Source organism: Haliotis rufescens, unplaced genomic scaffold (genome assembly GCF_023055435.1).
Source record: "Haliotis rufescens isolate VD_foot unplaced genomic scaffold, xgHalRufe1.0.p SCAF_6, whole genome shotgun sequence".
Lineage (NCBI taxonomy): Eukaryota > Metazoa > Mollusca > Gastropoda > Lepetellida > Haliotidae > Haliotis > Haliotis rufescens.
The window spans coordinates 3,186,794-3,211,780 of NW_025964334.1; the positions used below are offsets into that span (position 1 = coordinate 3,186,794).

At 40.3% G+C, this 24,987-nt stretch overlaps 2 protein-coding genes and 1 long non-coding RNA gene across 10 annotated transcripts in view; 1 reads left to right on the forward strand and 2 right to left on the reverse strand.

Annotated features, from left to right (window-relative positions):
• Positions 1-9,785, forward strand: part of LOC124149777 (neurogenic locus notch homolog protein 1-like) — a 54,285-nt gene extending 44,500 nt beyond the window's left edge. For 4 of the 7 annotated variants that reach the window (XM_048385560.1, XM_048385561.1, XM_048385562.1 and 1 more), the window contains 11 exons: positions 1,284-1,427; positions 1,734-1,850; positions 2,454-2,651; positions 4,208-4,351; positions 5,435-5,551; positions 5,994-6,191; positions 6,297-6,440; positions 7,658-7,774; positions 8,172-8,369; positions 8,684-8,827; positions 9,118-9,785. In XM_048385560.1, the coding sequence (XP_048241517.1) occupies positions 1,284-1,427; positions 1,734-1,850; positions 2,454-2,651; positions 4,208-4,351; positions 5,435-5,551; positions 5,994-6,191; positions 6,297-6,440; positions 7,658-7,774; positions 8,172-8,369; positions 8,684-8,827; positions 9,118-9,695 (2,099 nt within the window). In that variant the 3' untranslated portion in view covers positions 9,696-9,785. The remainder of the gene's footprint in view (positions 1-1,283; positions 1,428-1,733; positions 1,851-2,453; positions 2,652-4,207; positions 4,352-5,434; positions 5,552-5,993; positions 6,192-6,296; positions 6,441-7,657; positions 7,775-8,171; positions 8,370-8,683; positions 8,828-9,117) is intronic. The other 3 variants (XM_048385564.1, XM_048385565.1, XM_048385563.1) reach the window with 2 other exon arrangements.
• A 5,099-nt stretch (positions 9,786-14,884) lies between these two features.
• Positions 14,885-19,598, reverse strand: LOC124149809. 2 transcript variants are annotated; one of them, XR_007218693.1, is made up of 3 exons: positions 16,355-19,598; positions 15,441-15,713; positions 14,885-15,119 (listed from the first exon to the last, which is right to left on the reverse strand). It is a non-coding gene; the product is annotated as an uncharacterized LOC124149809 (long non-coding RNA). The 2 variants fall into 2 exon arrangements; XR_007218694.1 differs by having other exon boundaries at positions 15,441-15,609; positions 16,355-18,671.
• A 73-nt stretch (positions 19,599-19,671) lies between these two features.
• Positions 19,672-22,335, reverse strand: LOC124149778. The gene is made up of 3 exons (XM_048385879.1): positions 21,833-22,335; positions 20,120-20,352; positions 19,672-19,675 (listed from the first exon to the last, which is right to left on the reverse strand). Exons 1-3 carry the CDS (start codon positions 22,076-22,078, stop codon positions 19,672-19,674), a joined length of 483 nt encoding a protein of 160 aa, XP_048241836.1. The 5' UTR covers positions 22,079-22,335.
• Positions 22,336-24,987: the final 2,652 nt, after the last annotated feature.

Consider the following 24,987-nt stretch of genomic DNA (forward strand, 5'->3'; position numbering starts at 1 on the left):
TATGTTTACAAACAATAAATACAAAAAACAAAAACATTTTCAATACAAGACTATGTAAGCGAACATATGAGAGACATCACACATCCAGTCATTACATGGTTTAAGAGTGTCATTATATTACAAGAGAGAAAACAAGTTGGGCCACTAATTCTCTAACGCCAAATGATCTGACTCTGTGAGATAGCGACCACCGGAGATTACCGATCGGTGCCGGAAATCGGGGAACTTAGCGGCACTGGACCGTAACATGTGATAAAGTGATCCATAGTAACACACGTTCCTTCATCCCATCAGCTCCTGTTTATGGCGTCCATAGTTCTCAATTGTTTAGATAACGTTGAGCATGTTCATGTATTCTCATTTCAATTAAGGTTTCATTTAAGGTTTCACCCTCAAAGACTAGTTAAGTCATCCCAGAGATGTACTGAATATGACTCGTTGCTTGTCAACATGATGCTATGTTCTTTTCATTGAGTTTCCACAGCCCCTGACCCATCAGCATTTACGTTCTTAATATATAAAAAAAGTGTCAGTGACTTGTGCTCCCTGTCAGGCGCAGTAGACACGTGTCCTTTCGATAATACGTTGAGTAGTGAGTGAGTGAGTATGGTTTTACGCCGCTTTTAGCAATATTCCAGCAATATCACGGCGGGGGACACCAGAAATGGGCTTCACACATTGTACATATGTTGGGAATCGAACCCGGATCTTCGGCGTGACGTAATACGTTGAGTAATTAATATTGATCCAGTCTGTTTTTAAGAATATTTGAGACTGAATACTCTCTGGCGTTGACGATTTGATCTTCGGAAATCTGCAGCGGTGATTGCGTATGATACTTGATAATTGGCATAAAACGTGTTCCACTCATTTCCCACAATACTCTCACATTACTTCATATCAATTAAATGTGTACAATAATATACAGGAAATTGAGAGGTTAAAAAGCAAGACACTATGCGGCAAGAGACTTATATTTCAAAACCAAAACGATCAATGACAGAAACACAAAACGCCCATGATATAGGAAGGGAAGAACACTGTCTGTTAATACCGTTTCACCACAACATTTATTTTTTTACTTTTTCTCCATTTATTGCATGTCATTCATATTAACCCTCGATCAAGATCCTTAACCTTAAAAAATCTTGTCAGCGTGTGTTGTTATAAGCATTTATTTAACAGTTTAGACTATGGATATTTTACATTCAGACATTAGATATATTAGTCCATACTTCCTATAGGAAACATTATTGAACAGAACTATGTTTGGCTTTTTCAAGGTAAATCTGGTGATGCTTCTACCGTGTGCATTAGGTTCCCAAACGCGGCCTGCTACAAACCGTACACAATTAGGTCGACGATGTGTAGTGGAAGAGAGATATACGAGCTGAGAACGCAAATCAGTTTGTCAGGATTCTGCTTTCGTAAGTGCTTTTATATTCGTATTATAACCGAATAATAACCAAAATTATGTTCTTGATATTTTTTCATTGTGAACTATGATGTAGATGTGATCATGACGGAAACATGATGTTTAGAAATGAATATCTATTCACGATACTGCATGGGTAACGATGGGTTATTTGATTACCCTTTCCAGTGATAAGAATTGCTGAAGTATGTGTTTTTGATGTACTTTTGACTAATGTAATGTTGACAAAAAAAGGGACATGTAACATGTAGATGAATGGTTATCTTAAATCTGAAAACACTCTTCTGTATAATTTCAGACACGGATGATCCATGTCTTTCCAATCCTTGCCCGAACGGAGCCACTTGTACTAAGACAACAGGAACCAATCACATCTGCTCCTGTCCCGCTGGATATTATGGGGACAACTGTGACGGTATGTGCATGACTAGAAATAAAAACCACACAAACCTTTTAAGAAATCTGTGCCAAAAGCAGAGTCGATTGTATGATTCACACCATAGCATGAGCACGTGTTAATGAATCACTATCAAAAAGTGATGATATCAGGTGTTCTCGAAAAGGCCAGAGTATCCTCTCTCACCACTGGCATTCGTCACAATCACATGCAAAGGCAAGTCAATATTTACCTGAAAAAAATATCAGACATCAGTTTTGTCCTTGAATCCTTGAATGTTGCAAACTTCTCGTATGACGATCTTTATAAAGTTCGTGATCAGAGGCATATGCTCGGTTTTACATCAAAGTTGAGAAATGTAGACACCAAAGGCTGGAGCTGCTCGAATACTGCTCGATATAAAGGGAAAGTTTAGTTTTGGAAAGTTATAAAAAAACTTTGACAAGAGCTCGTTCCAGACCTCATCAATTTTAAAGCAATCACACCAGGTGCTTTTGACCATGAAGCCAAAGTAAAGTCATAAAAAGCTGGTTTTCAGTTACTAAATTACTATTTCCTGATGTGCAGAAGTTCCATCCCGTTGTTGATTGATATCACATTTGTGTACAATTTTGCTTCCAGAGATGGATCCGTGTGGAAACTTCACAGAGCTTGACGACATATCAACACGAGCCCCTGGTTACCCAGGGAACACCTTAGTCCGTGACGACAGCAAACTGGCCCCCGGCTGGTATGGAGCACCTGCTGGGTGGGAACTGCTCAATCAGGATCCCGGCAACACCACGACATGTGGAACCAGAAAACCCATTTATAGAACGAGTAAGATGAAGTCCAGTACTTTTCTGTATTTTTATGATTTTGGAAAAAGCTAAGGTTTACCTTTCATTTAATTCCCGAATCAACAATTGTCAAATTACATATCATTCATTTGTTCATATTCCAATTGAATTGAAGATTTATATATTTGTTTATAAATGGATGTGGTCCTTCAATGAAATTTTCGTTAACTAGTTCAGTACAGTAGCATGTTATCAGATACCAGATACGTTCCCAACGTCAAGGAACGTAAATCATGCCATAAAACCACTATTTTCCTGAGCCACTCTCCTATATTTAGCGAGGAGTGTGATGTAAAACAGAAATCACTCACTTACATACTCTCGTCACTTAATAACTTCAGTTCGATTGATGGCGTCTGCACGTCTCAATTATTTGAGTTCTTAAGTGCATGTATATATATTCACATTTCCTGTAAACACACTTAGTTTTTAACTGATTTGACAATCAAGAGCCGGCTAAGTAGAAATGTCATGGGAGACATTTGGTGAAATTTATTAATTTGACTTGTCAACATTTCGCTTGTCAACATGATGCTATGACCTTTAAACTGAGTTTACACAGCTCACCCAGCGTGTGAGCTGCCGGTTCTACCTGTACAGCAGGACATGCGTACGTTTTCGCGAACATCGGGTGTCATTTTCAGTGATCGGATATGTTTATGAGGATATTTGAGACCGAACATTCCCTGTCGTTGACGTTTCAAAATTAATTGTTCCCTCTGTAACAACACCTTTATGATTGCTTCTTTTTTCAAAACTATGTCACTTGTATATTGATTTTCGGAAATCTGCAGCATTGATTGGAGAACATATGATACTGAATAAATCATTAAACATGCTGCACCAATTTCCGCACAATGCTCTCACATTACTTCACGCCAATTAAATGTAGCATATAACAAAACAAACGATATTGGGAGGTTAAAACGTGAGACACTATAAGGCAACGGATATATATTTCAAAAGGATCAAAACTTGAAACAGTGAACGCCCATGACAAAGAAGAATGTGAACACTGTTCATGCTGTTCACACCACTAAATGTTATATTTAGAATAAAACTTTATGAGTAAAGTACAGATTCTGGTACTAATTGGGGTTGAGTCACTCAGAAAGTGTTATCTCATATATAACATTTGTTAATTTAACCACTTTCTAAATAGCATTGTGTGTTTATAGCTTTCGGCCTTTGGAGCCGTGCCAATTTACACATGTCAGAGGGGTACACAAAGTACATGATCTAGACTACCAGTTATCTGACTTCCATTTTTGTGTAGGCTCGGTAGCTGAGTGGTTTAGATCGCATACTTTGTGTGCTGGCGATTAGGTGCCTCACACTGGCGGCGTGGGTTCGAGTCCTGTACGGGACTCAACCCAAAAAAGTACGAGAATCTGTACGTTACTCAGAAAGTGTTATCCCAAATATAACATTTGTTACATTTGATCACTTTTTTAATGGCATTGTGTGTTTATTTGATATATTAGTCCATACTTCTTATATGAATCATTAATGATCACAACAATGTTTGGTTTCAAGGTAAATCTGGTGACGCTTCTACCGTGTGCATTAGGTTCCCAAACGCGGCCTGCTACAAACCGTACACAATTCGGACGACGATGTGCGGTGGAAGAGAAATATACGAGCTGAGAACGGAAACCAGTTTGGCAGGATTCTGTTTTCGTAAGTGTTTTTACATTACTAACACAGCCCTATACGATTCTGTATAGGTGTTGGTAGCAAACAATAAAGCATATATCAAGGTAAAAATACGATGCTGGGATATAAATGATTATTCAAAACATGGAATTATTCATTGGAGTATTTTGACCATTTTTTTTGTTATCCCTGACAAACTATTTACTGCATTTGACCACTTTCTAAATGGCATTGCGTGTTCACAACTTTAGTTCTTAATTCACAGTTGCTGGAGTATGCGTGTTGATGTACACTTGACAAATGTTAGAGTCTCTAATCCACACTCTCCACACAATTAACAGGGAATGCCATTACATGCAACCGCAATCTTCCTTGACACAAATATAATATGTACTGTGTACTTTCTGTCTGGGATGAGAATCCCGGACGGAACTCAACTAAAAAAAGTGCGAGAATCTGTACTTTATAAAGAGTGAGTGAGTGAGTTGGGTTTAACGCCGCTTTTAACAGTATTCCAGTTATATCGCGGCGTGTCAGCTTAATGTGGGAGGAAAGCCCGAAGTGATGCAGGTCTCAGACGTTTACCACTTCGGTGAAACCCACGAGCACGGGTATGGTGCTGACAAACCTAGAAACATAATCGGGGCGAACCGGAATTCGAACCCATAATCATAGGTTTCTGGTGTGCCCAAGGGACGCAATTCTGCACAGCAAATCGCGCGCCTTAGACGACTGGGCCACCCGTGCCCCCACTTTATAAACAAAGTTTTATCACAAATATAACATTTGTCACATTTGACCACTTTCTGAATGGCATTGTGTGTTCATAGCTTTCGGCCATGGGAGCCGTGAAAATTTAGACTACCAGTCGGACTTTCATTTCTGTGGAAGCCTCGTTAGCTGAGTGATTTAGATCGCTGACTTTGTGTGCTGGCGATGAGGTGCCTCACTCTGGCGTTGTGGGTTCGAATCCCGGACGGGACTCAACTCCGGGAATCTGTACTTTACCAAGAAAGTGTTGTACCAAATATAACATTTGTTAGGTAAATGATATTCATAAATCTCTAAAGACCCGTCGAAACACCCCATTCTTCTGTGCTGTTGCAGACACTGATGATCCATGTCTTTCGAATCCTTGCTTGAATGGAGCCACTTGCATTAAGACGGCCGGATCCAATCACATCTGCTCTTGTGCGTCTGGATATTATGGAAAGACTTGTGAAGGTATGTGCATGAGTAGGAAGGCAGACATAACAATGATGGAACTAACGTTTCAGATAGCATGAACATTTACAACAACACACAACATTTAGTCTGTTATCTTCAATGGCCCAGTAAAAAATCCCCACTTCAAAATTTGAACCTTATGCCAGTAGGCTTTTGATCCTGCAATATTTGGGACATCATGATGATGAAGTATTTTAAGACCTAACATCCGGTTCTTACACAGCTGGCACACCAAATATATATACACATCAATACATTATTAAGGAAAGGGACAAAATACATGTTCAACATAAAACGTGAGAATATTTGTTGAAGTCAGCATACGTTTTATTTCATCACGAGCCAAGTAATCAAAACTGGCTTTCAGTCACATTGCTATTTCATTGCGTACACCATCTGATTTGATTTGATTGATTTGATTGATTGATTGATCTTTTAGAGATAGATCCATGTGGATACTTCATAGAGCTTGACAACATAGCAACACGAGCCCCTAGTTACCCAGGAAACCCCGTAGTACATGACGACAGCACACTAGCACCCGGTTGGTATGGAGCACCTGCTGGATGGGAATTACTCAGTCAGGATCCTGGCAACTCGGCCAAGTGTGGAACAAGAAAGCCTATTTATAGATCGAGTAAGATGTATTCCAGTACATTTCTGTATTGTTTACCTAAAAAATGCTATTATTCCCTGCTTCTAAAAGGAACCATTGTTGACCACAACTATGTTTTGTTTCAAGGTAAATCTGGTGACGCCTCTACCGTGTGCATACGGTTTCCAAACGCGGTATGCTACAACCCGTATACCATCCGGACGACGATGTGTGGAGAAAGAGAGATATACGAGTTGAGTACGCAAACCAGTTTGGCAGGATTCTGCTTTCGTAAGTGCTTTTATATTCCTTGCTTCCTTGCTTATGTTTTGTATATGTGTGAACAGTAAACAATAATGCAGATAAGATCAAGGTGGAAATACGATGATTGGAAATCAATACTATTTCAAGATACGGCATAGACACTATGGGTAAGACAAATTTCAGTGATGAATTCTGTTTTCGTAAGTTTTGTTTTTGTTTATACGTTTACGTTCATCATATGAACTGTATTTTTGTCATTGTATTGATGATAAACAATCAAAAGAGAGAACAGAACGACCATGATGGAGACACAATAATTGGAAGAAAAATTGTCATGATAAGAATGTAGGTTATTGTCTATTATCTGTCAATATCTGTAAGGGAAGCACAAAGAATCGTATTTGATGATGAACTTACTGCCATGTGTGTCTTGATGTGTATTTGTTCGTGACGGGCGAGATCAGCATAACTTTTTGCGAACACATGGACTATCATAACTATTTTATTGTATTCACAAACAGATGCTTATGAGTGAAACCCATGAGCACGGGTATGGTGCTGACAAACCTAGAAACATAAAGATGCTTAGGATATATCCGGAATCGTACAATAAACCCTGCTTTTAGCAGAGATATTTCATGATTACAGAAACGTGTCTTGCCGCTGTTCTTTTCGTGAATGTGAGTGAGTGAGTTGGGTTTAACACCGCTTTTAACAGTATTCCAGTTATATCACGGCGTGTCAGCTTAATGTGGGAGGAAAGCCCGAAGTGATGCAGGTCTCAGACGCTTGACGGGGCAGTCGGGTAGCCTAGTGGTTAAGGCGTTCCTTAGTCACGTGGAAGACCCGGGTTCGATTCCCGACATGGGTACAATGTGTGAAGCCCATTTCTGGTGTCCCCTGGCGTGATATTGCTGGAATATTGCTGAAACCATACTCACTCACTCAGACGTTTACCACTTCGATTAAACCCACGAGCACGGGTATAATGCTGACAAACCAAGAAACATAACCAGGGCGAACCCGGATTCGAACCCACAATCATAGGTTTCTGGCGTGCCCAAGGGACGCAACTCTGAACAGCGAATCGCGGCGCCTTAGACGACTTGGCCACCCGTGCCCCCTCTTTTCATAAAGGTTAGGTACAGACATAAATTTAAAAGAGGTCCTGCGTCGACACATTCGTCGAATAGTTGCTGTAATTGAATGACATTCTTTAAGCTTCAAGCTGTTTCCTTTTGCAGACACGGATGACCCATGCCTTTCGAATCCTTGCGCAAATGGGGCCACTTGCAATAAGGCGACAGGAACTAATTACATCTGTTCCTGTGCCCCCGGATACTATGGGGACAACTGTGACGGTACGTTCAAGGATGGACGAGTAGAGATACTTAGATTTCAGATGGCACATACTGACACGTAAACGTTCATCGTTATATTTTAAATGGTTGGAGAGGAAACACTTCCTGCAAAGAATCCAATAGCACCTCAGGGCATTTTATCAAAAGATGTCATGACTTTACTTAGTGCTTACTTCCTGGCTCCACAGTGTTGTACCACAATAAGCAATGCATTTACAAATATTTATTAAAGAGTGGTGTCAAGCGATTGCCTTGGAGAATGGGGAAGACTTGAACCGTTATAGTTCTCAGTTCGTTTATGTATCTTACAATAATGTATCTATGAACAAACCCATGTGGAAACGTCACAGAAGTTGACACCAGTAGTTCTTGATGGTGATGTTAGCCATGTTTTCAGATAACCATCCTTGTAGAAACTTCACCGAGCTTGATAATATAGCAACACGAGCCCCTAGTTACCCAGGAAACCCCGTCTTACATAATGACAGCTCATTGGCCCCGGGCTGGTATGGAGCACCTGCTGGGTGGGAATTACTCAGTGAGGATCCTGGCAGCTGGAAAATGTGTGGAACAAGAAAACCCATTTATAGAACAAGTGAGAAACGGCATTTCTTTTTTACCGAATATTTAATCTCTAAATTTTAAATTAACCTTTTTCTATATAATATCCTATTTAATTACAGACCTTAGTCAGGAATTAATGTTTTGTTGTTAACTTAGTTTACACAAACTGTATCTTTTAGCAGTTTAATTAACTTAATATTTTTAGCAAATAATCAGCACATTAACTCCACTCACTTAATGATAGAATTATGTATTGTCAAATGTGTTGACAAACCTAGAAATGTAATAAGGCCAGTTATTATGAAGTAGCAGTTAAAGAACGACACAATTTGTCTTAATTTTTAGGTAAAGATGGTGACACATCTACCGTGTGTATTCGGTTCCCAAACGTGACCTGTAGTAACCCGTATACCATCCGGACGACGATGTGTGGTGGAAGAGAGATATACGAGCTGAGCACGCAAACCAATTTAGCAGGATTCTGCTTTTGTAAGTAGTTTTCGCCCTTAAATATTAATGAAAGTCTCTCTGTTTACAGAAGGAAATAACCAATGCCATGAAGGATACATTTTCAAAAGCCAGTGTTCGACTTACATAGTATGAGTGTACACGTTCGTGGAGGTTTGCTGAATGTTTCGTTTCAGTTGTAAAGCCCTTTAATTGAGTACGCTAAATAACTAGATGAATAAAATCGATGATAGAGTCACAAGGGAAAAGTCCAGTAAGGAGTATTGATGAATATGGAAAGATGTCGAACTATTACACATCTTATGTTCCAGCTTGCAATGGACGAAAACTGGACATCCTCATCATGGTAGATGAGTCAATCTCTATCGGCACGACCAGATTTTGGCAAATGAAAACATTTCAACGAGAGATGCTTCGTTCTTCTAACATAAGCCTCAACACTAACAATGTTGCATTTATGGAGTTTTCTGTAAGCGCTAGAGTGGTATTCCCACTGAATGCTTATGCTGACGACAAAGCGGCGGTCCTTGCCGCAATGGAGAAGGAGGTATACGGAATAGGCGCTTCGACAAACATTGGTGACGCCATCAAACTGGCCGTCACTGACGTTTTCACAGCGGATAATGGCGACCGACCAGACGCTGACAATATGATCTTCATGTTTACTGACGGCTACGCTACTGATGAAGATAAGGTGGTTATAGCTGCTATAATTGATCAACTTTCTGCAAAAGCGGAAGTATTTGTCGTGGCCATATCAGAAGTTCTGGATGATTCTATCATCCACACAATTGCTTCGAAACCAGGAAGTGAACACATTTTGCAGCTGGATGCCCCAGATACTCTCAGTAAAGTTCAGCAGGAGATCATGCCATGTGGTACAGTGTGACTCCACTGACCTAATGTGTTACAGATTACCGAGATGAAGCCGCTTGGAAAATTCTAATCTGTGCATACAATACACGTTCTGCAACTAAAATGTGTTTGTTTTCTTCATAAGATAATTCAGTTGTTTCACTGACATTTTCATTGTGAAAAGAACAATCGTAAATATTTCTTATGGTGTTTTAAGTATTTAGAGCAACGGTTGTGGGATTCCAACGTACACTCTACACTCAAAATCGAACCCTACACATTCTGATTTCTTGTTTCCACTTGCCGTATCTCAAGTCCATCTCATTTATTTGTTAATGCCAATTCTGCACACAACATAGCCCATATAAGGATTCATAATTATAGGATATTAAACGGGCCTTCTCATTTCATATCCCGAGTTGAATAATGTTTACCTTTCCCGAGCTTCAGAAAAATATAATTCAAGAGAGACAAACACTTGATCTGAAATGGGGACGGGGTGTGTATGATTACCAGCGAGGATTTGGAATAAATATTATCTGCAACGTTATGCCATGATTATGGGTCCTTAATATGAAAGTATGTACACAATATCAACAATGACCTTCGTCAAATCATGCATGCATTCCATAACGTCCCTTCGAAATAAATACTAAACTCCATGACAAGAAACGTCACCTAATGTCAAAATACCTTTTAATATAGCTTATTCATTCCTATCACTGACGTGCGCAAAATGAACATGCTGGGTGTAAAAATGCTCTTATTGCTCGAAAAAAGGCATAACCCTTAGAAAAATACCCGGATGCAAATCTGATATAAAACGGGTGTGAAAATGACGGGTTTTGGCATTTGCGCATTCAGTTGCCACAAACGGACCATGCCTCGATTTACATTGGAACAGCGAGAAAGGCCAATGGGAATGTTGGATAGGGAGGCAACTCAGGCTCCTGCTGCTGGGGTAATGGGCTGTTCGAGAAGGTGGAATTAGTGGAGACATGAATACGGATCTGATACGAATCTTACCGCTGCACGCTACATCAATGAAGTGTTAACACCATGTGGTACTGACTTTTCTTCCACGTCACCCGCAAACGTTATTCCAGCAAGATTACGCCACGCCTAATACAGCCCGCATTACCGTGAACCTTCTTCCTTGGCCAGATAGAACATTTGTGGGACCACCTGGGACTTGTCACTCGGCCATCGACTCAGCATTAACCATCGGGAATCTAGATAAACTACTGGGATAATTGCTATCATTATCAAAATAATTGTCTAATCAACTGAAAATCAGCGTCTAACTGTGACGAAGCTAAAGCATTTTTACAAGATTGGACTTGACAACTTTGTAGATATAAATTGCAAAACAATTTAGCGATGCCAGCAACCTATTGGGATCAGTTTCCATATCTGTACCAATGAGCGGCAGACAACCTTTTCTTACAAATAAAAACAATTGGAATTGCTATCTTTTTGTTTCTTTGTGTCGCTGTGTGTACATCTGACTGCACTTCTTAGAGTTATGACAGTACAGGCAGACTCTAAACAAACGTGACGTCTCATAGACACGATAGATAAAAAAAATAATATCCTGTATTAAGAATTAACACTTTATAATTTGCTCGCCAAGGCTCACAAAATACAAAGTGTATTCCTGTTACAGGATATTTATCATCCCCCTAAAAACTGATAACCTCTATATCTTTGAAGGCAATATAATTCGCAAGATAATTATGTTGTCGAGGTTCAGTAATAAACAGCCATCATATAGCTGAAATATTGCTAAAATGTGCGAGGTTAAACAACAAATTAATAAAAGACATATGATACAAAGAAACTGGAAGCTGTTGAATGTAAGTCCTTTTTATTGTCACGGAGCAGTTAAAAAATGTCTCATTTCTATTCCCCTTGAATATGTCATTTTGTGATCAAAATGAAAAGAAAATTAATACAGGATATTATCTTCGCAAATAACTACTATATATTGAACATTTGTTCAGACTTTTGTTTTTAATTAACTCCGCACTCAACAATATTCCAGGTGTATGGCGACTGACTGTACATATTCGAGTCGAGACCTACAAGTCCACTGGTGGATGTTGTCAACAATCCACGACTTTGGTTAAAACTATAGCTGAGGCAAACCAGGCCTTCGTACCAATGGTCATTGGATTCTGGCACGCCTAAGGGACGCAACTCTGTAAAGTGAATTGCGATGGCTTGGGGTTCAATCCCATTCTTCATTCTCCGACTGAGATTTTCTGTCACTGCCAGAAAGGAGAAGATTAAAACAGTACTGGTCCCAATACACATCTTTTCAAAACATCATGCCAACTTTTCCTTGTGTTTTGTAGAATCTAAAGCAAACTTAATTATTTCAACATTTATTTTCAATGAATCAAATTTTTCAACCTCACCTTCTTCCAATCATTGACCGCCAGAGGGAGCTGTTTCAACAGGACAACGCTCCACCGCACACAGTTCGTGTCACGGTAGACTACCTACAATGTACATAATTAATATCAACGTTTTGCCCTGGCCGCCGAGATCTGCAGATCTCAACTCAATCGAACACTTCTGGGATGATCTCGGTCGACCAGCACGTCAACGTCAAAACACGCCGCAGACACTCCCAACTGGCCAACGCGTTACAAGCAGAATTCCGCAGAACTGAATTTATAAATTATCCACTTATGCCAAGGAGATGCAGGGCCGTGATTGCTGCCCGGGGTGGTCACACAAGATACTGAGTTCAGCGCAACCTTGTGGCCTTATGTGACAATGAACAGTTTTCAATGCCTGTGCACAACGACAACATGTGACTATCGAGCCCCAAAATGTCATATTTATATCTATCATATTAAATGAAATATATCGACTTTATTATATACAATAAATTTACTAAAAATCTACCTGTGCGTTTCTATTTTTTAAGTGTGTTTATAGGTGTGTCGGTTTTGGTATAAAAATCTTACAACGTGGAGCAGAATAATAGTAATAGCAGTAGTAGCAGTAGAGTAATATTAGTAGTAGCAGTAGTGGTAGTAGTACATGTATCAGCATTAGGTGTAGTAGTAGCAGCAACAAGATTAGTAGTTTCAGCGGTAGCAGCAGCAGTTGTAGAAGTTTGTTTTGTTTGCTGTTTATTAGTAGTGAGTGAGTGAGTTGGGTTTAACGCCGCATTTAACAGTATTCCAGTTATATCGCGGCGTGTCAGCTTAATGTGGGAGGAAAGCCCGAAGTGATGTAGGTCTCAGACGTTTACCACTTCGGTGAAACCCACGAGCACGGGTATGGTGCTGACAAACCTAGAAACATAATCGGGGCGAACCGGGATTCGAACCCACAATCATAGGTTTCTGGCGTGCCCAAGGGACGCAACTCTGCACAGCGAATCGCGGCGCCTTAGACGACTGGGCCACCCGTTAAAAATTCTACAAAAAAATGACATTAAAAATATATATCAAATGATCAAGTTTCATAGAATTCTATTGAGGAGGGTTGTTTATCTCTGTAAAAATGGTTCATCTGAGACCCGAAACACATTCCATTAAGGTTGACAAACATGGCAGGTATGAAAATCACAAACAAGCATAGCTGACGGACAACACTGGCTCAATTCTCCAGCAACATCTTATGGATTATGGACGTTGAAACATGGCACCATCTACAAGGTGAGGTGAAATTGGGTTTAACGTCGCGTCCAAGATTATTGCACTTGTACAGCGACGTGCATGTACGTGTGTGTGTGTTTGGCTGCTTGTACTAGTCCGGACTGATGCCAACTTATAGTGCTACCTCACTGAGATACAATGCCGCAGTTTAACATGAATACCCCACTCAGACACAGTATACTGACTCCGAGCCGACCAGTCCTTGTTTTAGCCCCTTAATGCCGAGCGCCAGACAGGGTAACAACAAGTACAATCTTTTAACGTCTTTTTGTATGACGCGGCCCGGGATCGAACCCTGGACCTTCCGCTCTCCGGGCGGACGCTCTACCGCACCATCTACAAAGGTGAGGCGAGGTGAAATGGGGTTTAACGTCGCGTCCAAGATTATTGCACCTGTACAGCGACGTGCATGTACGTGTTTGGCTGCTTGTACTAGTCCGGACTGATGCCGACTTATAGTGCTACCTCACTGAGATACCATGCCGCAGTTTAACATGAATACCCCACTCAGACACAGTATACTGACTCCGAGCCGACCAGTCCTTGTTTTAGCCCCTTAATGCCGGTACAACAAGTACCATCGTTTAACGTCTTTTGGTATGACGCGGTCGGGGATCGAACCCCGGACTTTCCGCTCTCCGGGCGGACGCTCTACGACTAGACCATGGAGGCGGTCCCCATCTACAAAGGATTCAAGAAGTATTACTTTCAAATACTATTACTGGTAACAAATTGTGTGTGCAATGGTTTCAGACAGGATGTTTATTTCCACAGAGCAATACTTGTAACTCGAGTTCTGCACGTCCGACAGCGGGGACGGTGTTGCATAAGTATCCGATGGGGCAGAAGCTTGGCGCCATCTCACTGAGAACCCCACTGTTCAAGGTGCTCGTGATTTGACCAAAAGCTTTAACTTCACGAGACTAAATAAATGTACAAACTCTCTGCGGCTTGTGACTGAACACCCTAATAGTCCCCGGGCACATGCTTGTTGGCGAGGCTGGGGTTGAGGGAGCAACCATTTGATTTTCAGGGGTGGGACTTCTTGTCTATTAAAACAAAGTTACGTGAACTATAATGACAGTTGGGTAGATCATTTTGCTAACACTCCAATAGCTTGAGTATGGGTCCTGCCCCACACTGAAGCACATGTACCACACGTGGTGTCTCCTTAGGCAAGTGACTTTCTTCGAAATGGGCCTCTGTTCACCCAGCACTGAGTGGGTACCTGGTAGGATGAGATGGTAATGGCTGTTAACCTTCTAGCGCCTCACAGGCAGCTTGGGTTGTATACTCCCCAGGGAGCTGAGAATGCTCAGTGATCCATTGACCGGGGTAATAATAAGAGCATCCACTTGATGAATGGAATCTGGCGCATTATAAATGCACTTGTTACTTTTCCTTGAAAGGTTCCCCTCCCCTAAATTTAGTACAGCATGTTTTTTGCAAATTTATGCGATACATTCTCTGGAGAAGATACAGGAAATGTCTCCTACAATCTTCACTAACTTCAGCAAAATATAACAAGATTATCACTGTTGTCCCAACGTTTATTCTCAGAATGTTAGAGACAAAACAACGCCATCCCTTAGATCCAAATTAAAATCGCGTCCATTCCTCGAAGCTCTGCCATCAGTCTCTTTGGTACTGGTCAAAGTTGATGCAGTTGATGCCGTTGACGTAGATCTGATTACTGTCGACACAGTTGGGGGGGATGTAGGTTTACTGGATTCCCTCCGAATGGTGTTGTCAATACGCGTTTCCGTCGCCGCAGATGTCCTCTACAATTAAATAATAAATAAATCTTTTCGGTTATGGAAATGGTCTGGTTTGTTTAATCCGTGTAATGAACGATACTCATTCATATTTGGCCCCATCCAAAACATTTTCCTTGTATTAACGACCATCCCTTCTAAAACTTAATACTAGATTTTTCATTTTCAAGTTTTAGATATCACACATACGAAAGTTTGTTCTTTTTCAAAGTGACCCACACACAACTGAGCTTTCTGTTCGATAAAATTGAGGGCATATTAATAATATCTGTAGTATTTTACGGACAAGCATGTATTACAAACAAGTGCAAATGTATCAAACCATACCATGTAGCTCCGTATTGCCAGAGACTTGCAATGTGCCCTGTCCCCTCAGCGATAAGCTGTTCGTCTAGGCCAGATTCATACAGACACGTTGCAGTGGTGGCCCTCAGCGAGTGGTTGGAATAGCCACCACTAAAGCCTGTCACTTTACAGAGTCGTCCGACAGTCCCTCCTAAAGGATGTAATCCAATCGGAATGTCAGCATACCATGTATTTTCTCATAAATTTCAAGGTCAAGTAAAATGCGGTGCATTTTGACGTTTTTCGTCTTAAGGTCTGAAAATGACAAAAAACAAAACAAATTAATATGAACACGTGTTTTCAACAGCTAAACACGATCGAGTTAAAGTGAGTAATGACATTGCCCCGCGCACAGGGGTGGGAACTTCATTTTGTTAACGTCATTAAACTCAATGACGTCCCAATAGTATCATAGGGTCCTATTATAGTTAAATATCGATGCTATGGATTGCTTCAACTTAGTTAAATCACGTGTACACCATTGGGATCAAATATAATTGGTTGGTCATGCTACTTTCAGCAATATTTCAGTTATATCACGGCGGGTTATTAATAAATGTAAACGGGGGAAAAATATAGATCAGTTCCGGACCAAACAGCCAGTGACTGACGGCATGAGCAACGATCTACGAAGGCTCGCCAACAATCAGAACACATTACATGACCACCTCCCAAATCCTATTATGTCGCCTTTTGGACAGCCAGGGTATACCGAGGACCTATTCTACCCCGGAAATTGCGTCACTAAATTGAAGTCCTAATAACAGGTGACGTGTTATGAACACTTGAGTTGAAAATTCCAAGACAGTTAAATCAGTTTGCTAATAGACTCTTGAAAGTTACTTCATTGATATCATTACTACTAAATTTTACTGTCAAATTCATTGATAACTTACCTGAGTGACATGTACTTTTCATAAAGGCGAAAAAGGCACCTCTCTGGACTTCCAAGTTCTGGCCCACTTTGACGCATTTTCGTTCACGCTGTCGATGTTTTAAGCCATCTCTGTTTTGAACACATCTTCCATGTATTTTAGACATTTCAACCCATCAGCACCAACTGTTATTTCGAACTGTGAATTCGGACCCGTTCTAAGATGTCTGTGCTCATCACCAGCCCTCGGAGCACAAATTGAGGCCAATTAAATACACCACACTGATCACTTCAACCTGCCTTTTCCCCATCCCGATTCCCTGTCTTGCCAAATATTTCATTCTCGCATCTAGCACGGACCTTAATCCTTGAAACATCGGAGATTCGAAAAAAATTCAGTTGGGTGCCGTTCTTTCTGATATAATAGTGTAGGGATGTGTCAATTTCATAAAGAGTGTTTCCGCGATATTCCTCGCCCTTCTGATTTCTGACCTCAGTCATAAAATACATCAATGTTTCATATGACTCCCTTTCCTCCTGAGCCAGTGACACAATGTCAGGGTTCAATACCATGTCCTCTGTTCTGCCCCTCTTACGCCGTTCCTTCACCAACCCTTGACACAAGCGAGCTGCCCACATACTCTTGTTTTCAGTATTCGAAAAGTATGCTGAATCACACTTCTTAATGTCATTATCAGATGTTGGCTTGCCAAACCTTGCTGAACTTGAATCTACCCTATATTTAGAAGCGTCACGTCATTGAGGTATTTCTGATGAAGTTAATAGCGAGCGAGTGTTACAAGGTAGCAAATTAAGAAGGTAAGATTCAATTGCTTGGCTTGCTTTGTACAGATCAGTGTTAGAACCTGAGGAAACTCTTCGAGATCAATCAACTCACATTTACCAACATCAAAGTTTGGAAGTTCATTTGAATCCAAATTAAGTAAAGTTTCAAAATCGGAATTAACTTCCGCCTCGAAAGTGTTCGTGAAACTATATTGTGTGACAAATACATCGTTGTCGGAATCACGCTGACAGCCCTGCCGAGTCGAACGTCGTTCATCGAAAATCGAAAAATATGATGTTGCATGCGCAGATAGATATACACACCACATAGTTTTGCACGTTTATTGGCGTGTTTTAGCGACTTGGTTTGTCATGACCATGTACAACTAGAACACCTCCGTCAGTTTGGCACGTATATATCACTTGAAAATTAGTTTGAGGCATTAACGTGATCGAAGTAGGAGAAAGTCCTCAATCTCGGGATTATTTTCGGACATGCTCCTTCACATAATCAAGCCCCTATTTAAATGATATTTTAGGTGCCCCTTTTCTTGTATTGACGTATCAGTGTTTAGTTTTGTACTGAAACAGTACTTTAACTGCAAAACAAAGTAAAATGATGGTATCAAATCCACCCCCACACCCCCTTTGAAAATTATATGGCTGTTTCCTAATGGCTCACTATAAAACACGGATACTTCCACAGAACTATCACGATTGTCGTTTACCGCTTCGTTCCTATGCAATTCAAAATTATTATCATTATGATTTTCTATTAGCAGCCTTGTCCTCTTTTTCTGATCGGTAGGATTGATGCAACAGGCTTCCCAGGGACCCCAGCTTGTGCAGCCGCCCAAGGGACCCCAGCTTGTGCAGCCGCCCCAGGGACCCCAAGCTTGTGCAGCCGCCCCAGGGACCACAGGCTGCCACAGTTGCTAACCAGACGCAGTCGTCGTCGATGATGTCCACACCGTTTGCCAACCCGGAGATCCCTCGGCGAAGAGAGGAGAGGAGATCCGGCGGCGAAGAGAGGAGATCCGGCGGCAAAGAGATGAGATCCGGCGGCTAAGAGGAGATAAGATCCGGCGGCTAAGAGGAGATAAGATCCGGCGGCTAAGAGGAGATAAGATCCGGCGGCTAAGAGGAGTTCCATGAGACTGAAGGCAAATGTAAGTCAGATATCAGAGCTTACGTTCAACACCAATGTGAACAGTGTAAAAATGTTTTCGCAAAACCTTTTACAGCAATGGGATCAGGTTCCCTTTAAATTATCATTAATACGTATTTTATACATAACTTAGATGCTGCAACCACTGGATTGTCTGGTCCAGACCTGGTTGCTCCTCATCCCACGGTGGAGCGCACCGTTGATCGTTGTAAAGGTAAAACGTTCATACTTGTATGCGGTGAAAATGAACTTGAGGTCGTGAGCGATTACAATTACGTGAGAATTGAGCTTCAAAGGAACCTGCATCTTCTACATCTACTACTTGTTTTCCTTACTATAAAAAAAAAATTTAAAAAAAACTTTCACTCGACTGTATGTTTAGCCTTCGATGTATTGGTAACAACTATTCTCAAACATGGCTGCGAACTATGGGGATATGAAAATTTTGAAACATTTAAAATCATTTTTTGGAAAATGGCAATAAGGATTCAGGAACAGTAACGCAAACTTCGTGATTTATGGCGAATTTGGAAGAATGGCGCTTCCTTTAAAAGTATATAAGAGAATGAAAAAAACCTCTTGCATAAAAATGCAATTTGCAATCAGAAGCTCACACACTCAGTTTATAATTATGTGCATTATGATACAAGTACAAGGACATAAGTGTGAATACACAATGCAACGGGAGCCGTGTCCATTTACCCATGTCAGAGGGGTACACAAACTACGTGATCTAGACTACCAGTTGTCGGGCTTTCATTTTTGTGGGGGCCTCAATGGCTCAGTAGGTTAGCTCGCTGCCTGTGTGTTGGCGATTTGGTGCCCCACTCAGGGCAGTGTGGGTTCGAATCCCGGACGGGACTCAGCCCAAAAAATGTATGAGAATCAGAACTTTACAGACATAAGTGGTTAAAATGTACAACTAATATACTAAACTAATGGTCATGTAACGTGATTGATAATCCTTATACAGTTACGACTAAGAGGCTCAAAACCGTATCGAAGACACTTTAAAGGGACAAGTTTCTTCAAGAATGCCTTTAGAAAAAGATGATATTGCATCGCCAATCTATATAAGTATATCAAACCCTAGTTCTCCTTTGAAAAATACCTCTTACCCAGCCACAACATATATCCCTCTAATAAAATTTATAACTTGTAATCATAGATTCCCGGTAGAAACCGATAAATGGGAACAAAAACTCACTAAAGATGCAATCACAAGGGATTCACATTATCAAAGCCTGAATCTGAAGGAACTCATCCCGTGTACAAGTCGGGGAAAACCCCCAACTTGTGACAATGAACTCAACTGGTGACAATGGACCCAACTGGTGACAATGGACCCAACTGGTGACAATGGACCCTAACTGGTGTCAATACCCCTAACTGGTATCAATATATCATAGTACATTATGATAACTAGAAAAATTGAATTCAGAAAATTATTTACTGAATATTGCCACCTTTTAATACGTCTGTGTAAACCTTAAAACGAACCGGAATGCTTTTAAATTTCTTCTGGAGGATTTCCACCAATTGTGCAATTGTCATTTTGGTGGGCTTTTCTGACTCTTTGCGCTCTTCTGGGGTAATGAGTTTCTCAAGTCTGGGTCTTCCACCCTTTTCTAGCAGGTTCTCCTTAATCATTATTTCTCAGAAAAATATTTGGGAAATAAATGTTACTATTTTCCTGATAAACGCAAAAAAGTAATGTGCGTGTGCGTGCGTGCGTGCGTGCGTGCGTGCGTGCGTGCGTGCCAGAGTGAGAGATACTGAGAGAGTGAGATTATATATATATATATATTAAAAAAGTGGGGTATATATAAATACCTATATTTTCTCCTGTTTGTTGCAATGTCGAGCCACTGCTGTACATCTGGATCTAACAGGTGCTCTTCGTCCAGGCCTGTTAGGTGGGGTGTGCAAGGGCTTGCCTGTAAATGGTTGCTTTGTCGAAGCCACGATCTCCACCCTTCTGTCTCCGGCGACAGGGAATTGTCAGTGACAGTTTGAAATGGTACTGATAACTCAGCACCAACTGCCATCAGTATGTTGTTTTTCATCTGTTATACAAAATTATTGATTTTAGAGTGTTTTTAGTGAGTGAGTTGGGTTTAACGCCGCTTTTAACAGTATTCCAGTTATATCGCGGCGTGTCAGCTGTGTGAGGAAAGCACGAAGTGATGCAGGTCTCAGACGTTTACCACTTCGGTGAGCCCACGAGCACGAGTATGGTGCTGACAAACCTAGAAACATAATCGGGGCGAACCGGGATTCGAACCCACAATCATAGGTTTCTGGAGTGCCCAAGGGACGCAACTCTGCACAGCGAATCGCGGCGCCTTAGACGACTGGGCCACCTAAGCCCCCTTTAGAGTCGTTTTAGGTGGTTGAGTTACATAAAACAAATGGGGCTGAAGCCTACTTGGAGATCAAAGGATCTGATGCAAGTGATCCCAGTCAGGTGACCACACCTGGGTATCAATGGGTACAAAGGGTATTTCATATGTTGTCATATACTATAAATTGTATCAACTTTTGATAAATTGAAAACATTATGTAGGTTTAATGAACAAAAAATATGCATTTAGTAATGTTTAGTTTCATTTTTTTCCAGCTTAAACGTTTTCCCCAATAACAATGAAACTATTAATTTAACCAAACCCACCCATCTATCACAAACCCTGGTTTCACCAATTTCCACACCCTCTCATGTTGCTACACAAACTTCTCCTGAACCACTTCCAAATTCCCAAACTTTTTGTTCTACTTCAAACCCCCAACTATCTACTTCTGTCACTAACTCCCAACCAAGAACACCAACGGTTGAAACCACAACGGACACGACCTCACAAAAAAAGATCAAGCAAGAGAAGTAAACAAAAAACAAACCAGTCGAAATCAAACTATTTGTCCCATTTGTGACAGTGTTTGGGTGCCCTGAGGACAATAACGCAAAGTGGATTGGTTGTGACTTTAAGAAATCCCTGTGCAATTATTGGGTGCATTGTGAATACATCGGCATTTATGCAAAGAAAGTGGCAGATTTAAAAAACATCACCTATCTGTGCCCAGAGCACAACAAAATTGAAAGGTGTAAATAAAAATAAATTATCATGATTTTCGTTATTTTTGTCCTAGAAAAAAATCTTTCTTTATAAGTATTACTATGAAGAAAAAGAAATTTCTTATTTTGCATAATACATGTTCTTGTACATATATAAAATATTAAAAAATTCCTCCAGGATCGGATACGAACTCGCATACGCTTCACCCGTAGTCAGCGACGCTACCAAAGGTGCTAAAGCTGCACATGTTCATTTTAGTACAATTAAAAGTACATAATTAAATAATACATTGCTAAGAATTAAAAAAAACAACTTTTACGCTGCTATGTACATAACGGCATGTTATAATTTACTTTATTCTTACCTTTTTATGGTTAAATAATTCATGTGTCTTTGTTATATTCTATTTATACCACTTCAAATTACCCATAATCCTTCGCCATTAGTATTTGAGACGTACCTGACCATTTCTTACCTGTTCCAATTTGGGAAGATTTCTGCAGCTCCTCAGCCAGGCATTATCTGTGGGTACACCTGGAGGCATCAACATTTTCACTTTTCTGTTTATATTCTCCAATACAAAGTAACCACCTTCAACTTTACTGTGATGACCAGAGGGAGAAATTACCTCACAAGTATTAAGATAAGTTACAATTTCTGGTGGGGCTTGTAGTCTCATCATTTCATCTCGTAGAATGAGTTCTTGATAGGTGTTATTCATTGCATAAAAAAGCCTTGAAAATGAATCCCGGCCGTGTCATTGCTTGGCTGTTGTTTCTCCTAACAGCAGAACGATATATGAATAATGGAATGATGAGTTCCAACAAAGTGCCGGACAGGAATTTAACATTGGGATTTATGTTGCTTGAGCCAAGCATGAAATGCAGAGATAGTGCACAAATGATGATCAGGTGCCTTTGACAGTAAGAAACTATACAAAAGTTCGTCTGTGGAACCATATAGAAAAATAAGGAGCATTTCCCAAGACTTGTGGTGGTTGGTGGCTGACTAGGCCATATTGACCGCAGCTGGTGAAGAGAAGCCAAGCAACTTTGCAACATGTTGTAGATATGGCCACCATAGAAATTTGAAAATTGACCTCACACCATTTATCTCAATGTGTCCTGCTCCAGGTACAACCAATATGTGCTTGTAAAGTGGGTGACTGCCATCTACAACAAAATCATCATTGGGGTGCTTAATCAAACCCTGCAAGCCCTTTTTGACAATAGCCTGACAAACTGGACATTTGTGCCATTTAGTAAGCACTCTGCTTAATAAATTGTAGGGAGAACCCTCGCATCCGAGAACTTGCCACTTTCTACTTATACCGAAATCACTGTCTGAACATATCTTATCCAGAACAGTTTGAAGGCTATCATATGATGCAGGAATGACCGTGGCTGGATCACCCAGACAAATTTCAGGTTGAATAATTGGATGGCCAGAGGTAAAAAAACAAAAGGATCATCCCTTTTCTTAAAGGAACCACTGGAAAATGAATGTACATTCATCAATATTGTCACCGAATAAACCATTTCTACATGTCAAGCTGTTAAGAACTATGTACAACCTGCTTTCCAAGAATGTATCCACTAATGAAGACAATTCATGATGAAACGTGTTACTAGCTACATCCAAAGCCTGTGCCATATCATCGCCCAAATTCAAACTTGTAACCAAGCGATTGGTGATAATTGGGGACAACATTGGATGTCACTGCTGGTGATAGATAGGAACCACAGGGTGTGGTGGAAATAAGTACATTAACAGTTTTTGCTACCAGATATGAATAAAGTGAGTAGGGAAATTGCAAATGATATCGGCTAGATGATTGTGGGAAGGACAGCAAAATATAGAAATTCCACACATCTTGATATTACATGACAGTTTTCTTTGAAGATTCAAAACTGTCGGTATGCTCAACTGTGTGACAAACTAATGCACCTTAGAATGTCAACAAGAGAACATTTCGACTTTTCAACCAGTCGTGAATGTTTAAATTGTCATCAAAAATTGAAGATTTATATTGATCTCCAACCTTTTTTATGTCAGCTTCTAATTGGGAATGGATGTAGCTGCCAAGGCCACATGACAAAGAAGTGAATTCATACTCCCACAGGTTATCATTGGACAAATCATCCAACACTTTGTACGTTTTCCTTCAGTTTCTCTGCTTCAGGAATGGAGATTAATTTTTCATATGTATACTTCGCACAGGCAGTGCACAGGTAGGTTGATCTTTGTTGAAGGTACTTTAGTTCTTTTGGTTTTTCTTCTACTTTTGGGGGGAATTTTCTTGATTTAATTAGATACACTTGGAACTCTCGATGTTTAGAAAAGATTTCGTGTTCGCTGCAACTGCATTTTCTGCCCATGTTGTACTTTTAAGATATATACCTGTAACATTACAATAAATAGTATTAAATTTTATTTTTTTACACTTGTTTTCTTTTATGGCTTAATGTTGGCAACCAGGACATTTAAAAACAATACTCCAAACTGTAAATCCAAGGTAAGCGACGTAAAAGCATATGTCCAAATTACGAACGCTTCATTCATTTCTGCGACCAACCACGGTTTCCACGTGGCATGTATTGTCTACCATAGTTTTAGTGGGCGTTGGCTCAAGATTTGGGCGTTACCTCCCTTGCCGGGACTGCAGGTGGCGTGGCAGAGTAGGAAGCATGGTGGACGGAGAGAGGGTTGACAAAGTACATTTCAGGTAATTTTTGACTTTCAATGTTGTCTTTTTGACTGATTTTGGCACAGGATGTGTCCAAATGGCGGAGGGGTACTCAGAAGAATCGATGAATGAAAGAAGTTTTCGTAATGAACATTGACATGTATTTTATACCCACCAACATGCGCGAAGTAGTACAGACAACGCACGGATAAAAATCGCATGTTTTTATAGCCCAACAGGACCAGTTTATTCTATCAGTTAGGGGTATTGACACCGGTTGGGGGTTTTCCCCGACCTGATCGAAGACACTTTAAAGGACAAGTTTCTTCAAGAATGGCGATGCAATATCATCTTTTTCTAAAGGCGATCTATATAAGTATATCAAACCCTAGTTCTCCTTTGAAAAATACCTCTTAACTAGCCACAACACATATCCCTCTAATAAATTTATAACTTGTAATCATAGATTCCCGGTAGAAACCGATACATGGGAACAAAAACTCACCTTAAGATAGGAATTCCGGGATTTTCAATATATTTTTCAAATAGACTGCAATTTGTGTGCTCATTTGTCCATATGAACGTAATAAAGCGAAAACATGTAAAAAATATATAATGTTACCAATTATTATTGCCATACAGGTCCTTTCTGGGTGTACGTCTGCACGGAGGCTTCCCCTGTCACTGAGGCGATCTGAAAGTCATACCGGAAGCTGATATTAAAAGGGAAATAACTCTAACATGCGCGTAAATGAGGGAGCATACGTTGTGGCAAAAATATATCGCACAGACTGGCTAAACAGAAATACAAACTGTAGATACATTTCCTCTGATAATGTGAACATTTGTAAATAGGATGCTCACACACATAAACATACGAAATCTTAGAAAAAATGTATATATAATTGAAAATATGAGATGTTATTAAATATATCAATTATGCA

Bases quoted from the DNA above. Each gene is read 5' to 3' on its own strand.
- LOC124149778 (XM_048385879.1), bottom strand. From the start codon at position 22,078: ATGAATAACACCTATCAAGAACTCATTCTACGAGATGAAATGATGAGA. The intron at 20,353-21,832 runs GTAAGAAATGGT...TTTGTATAACAG, and splicing joins ATCTTCCCAAATTGGAACAG to ATGAAAAACAACATACTGAT.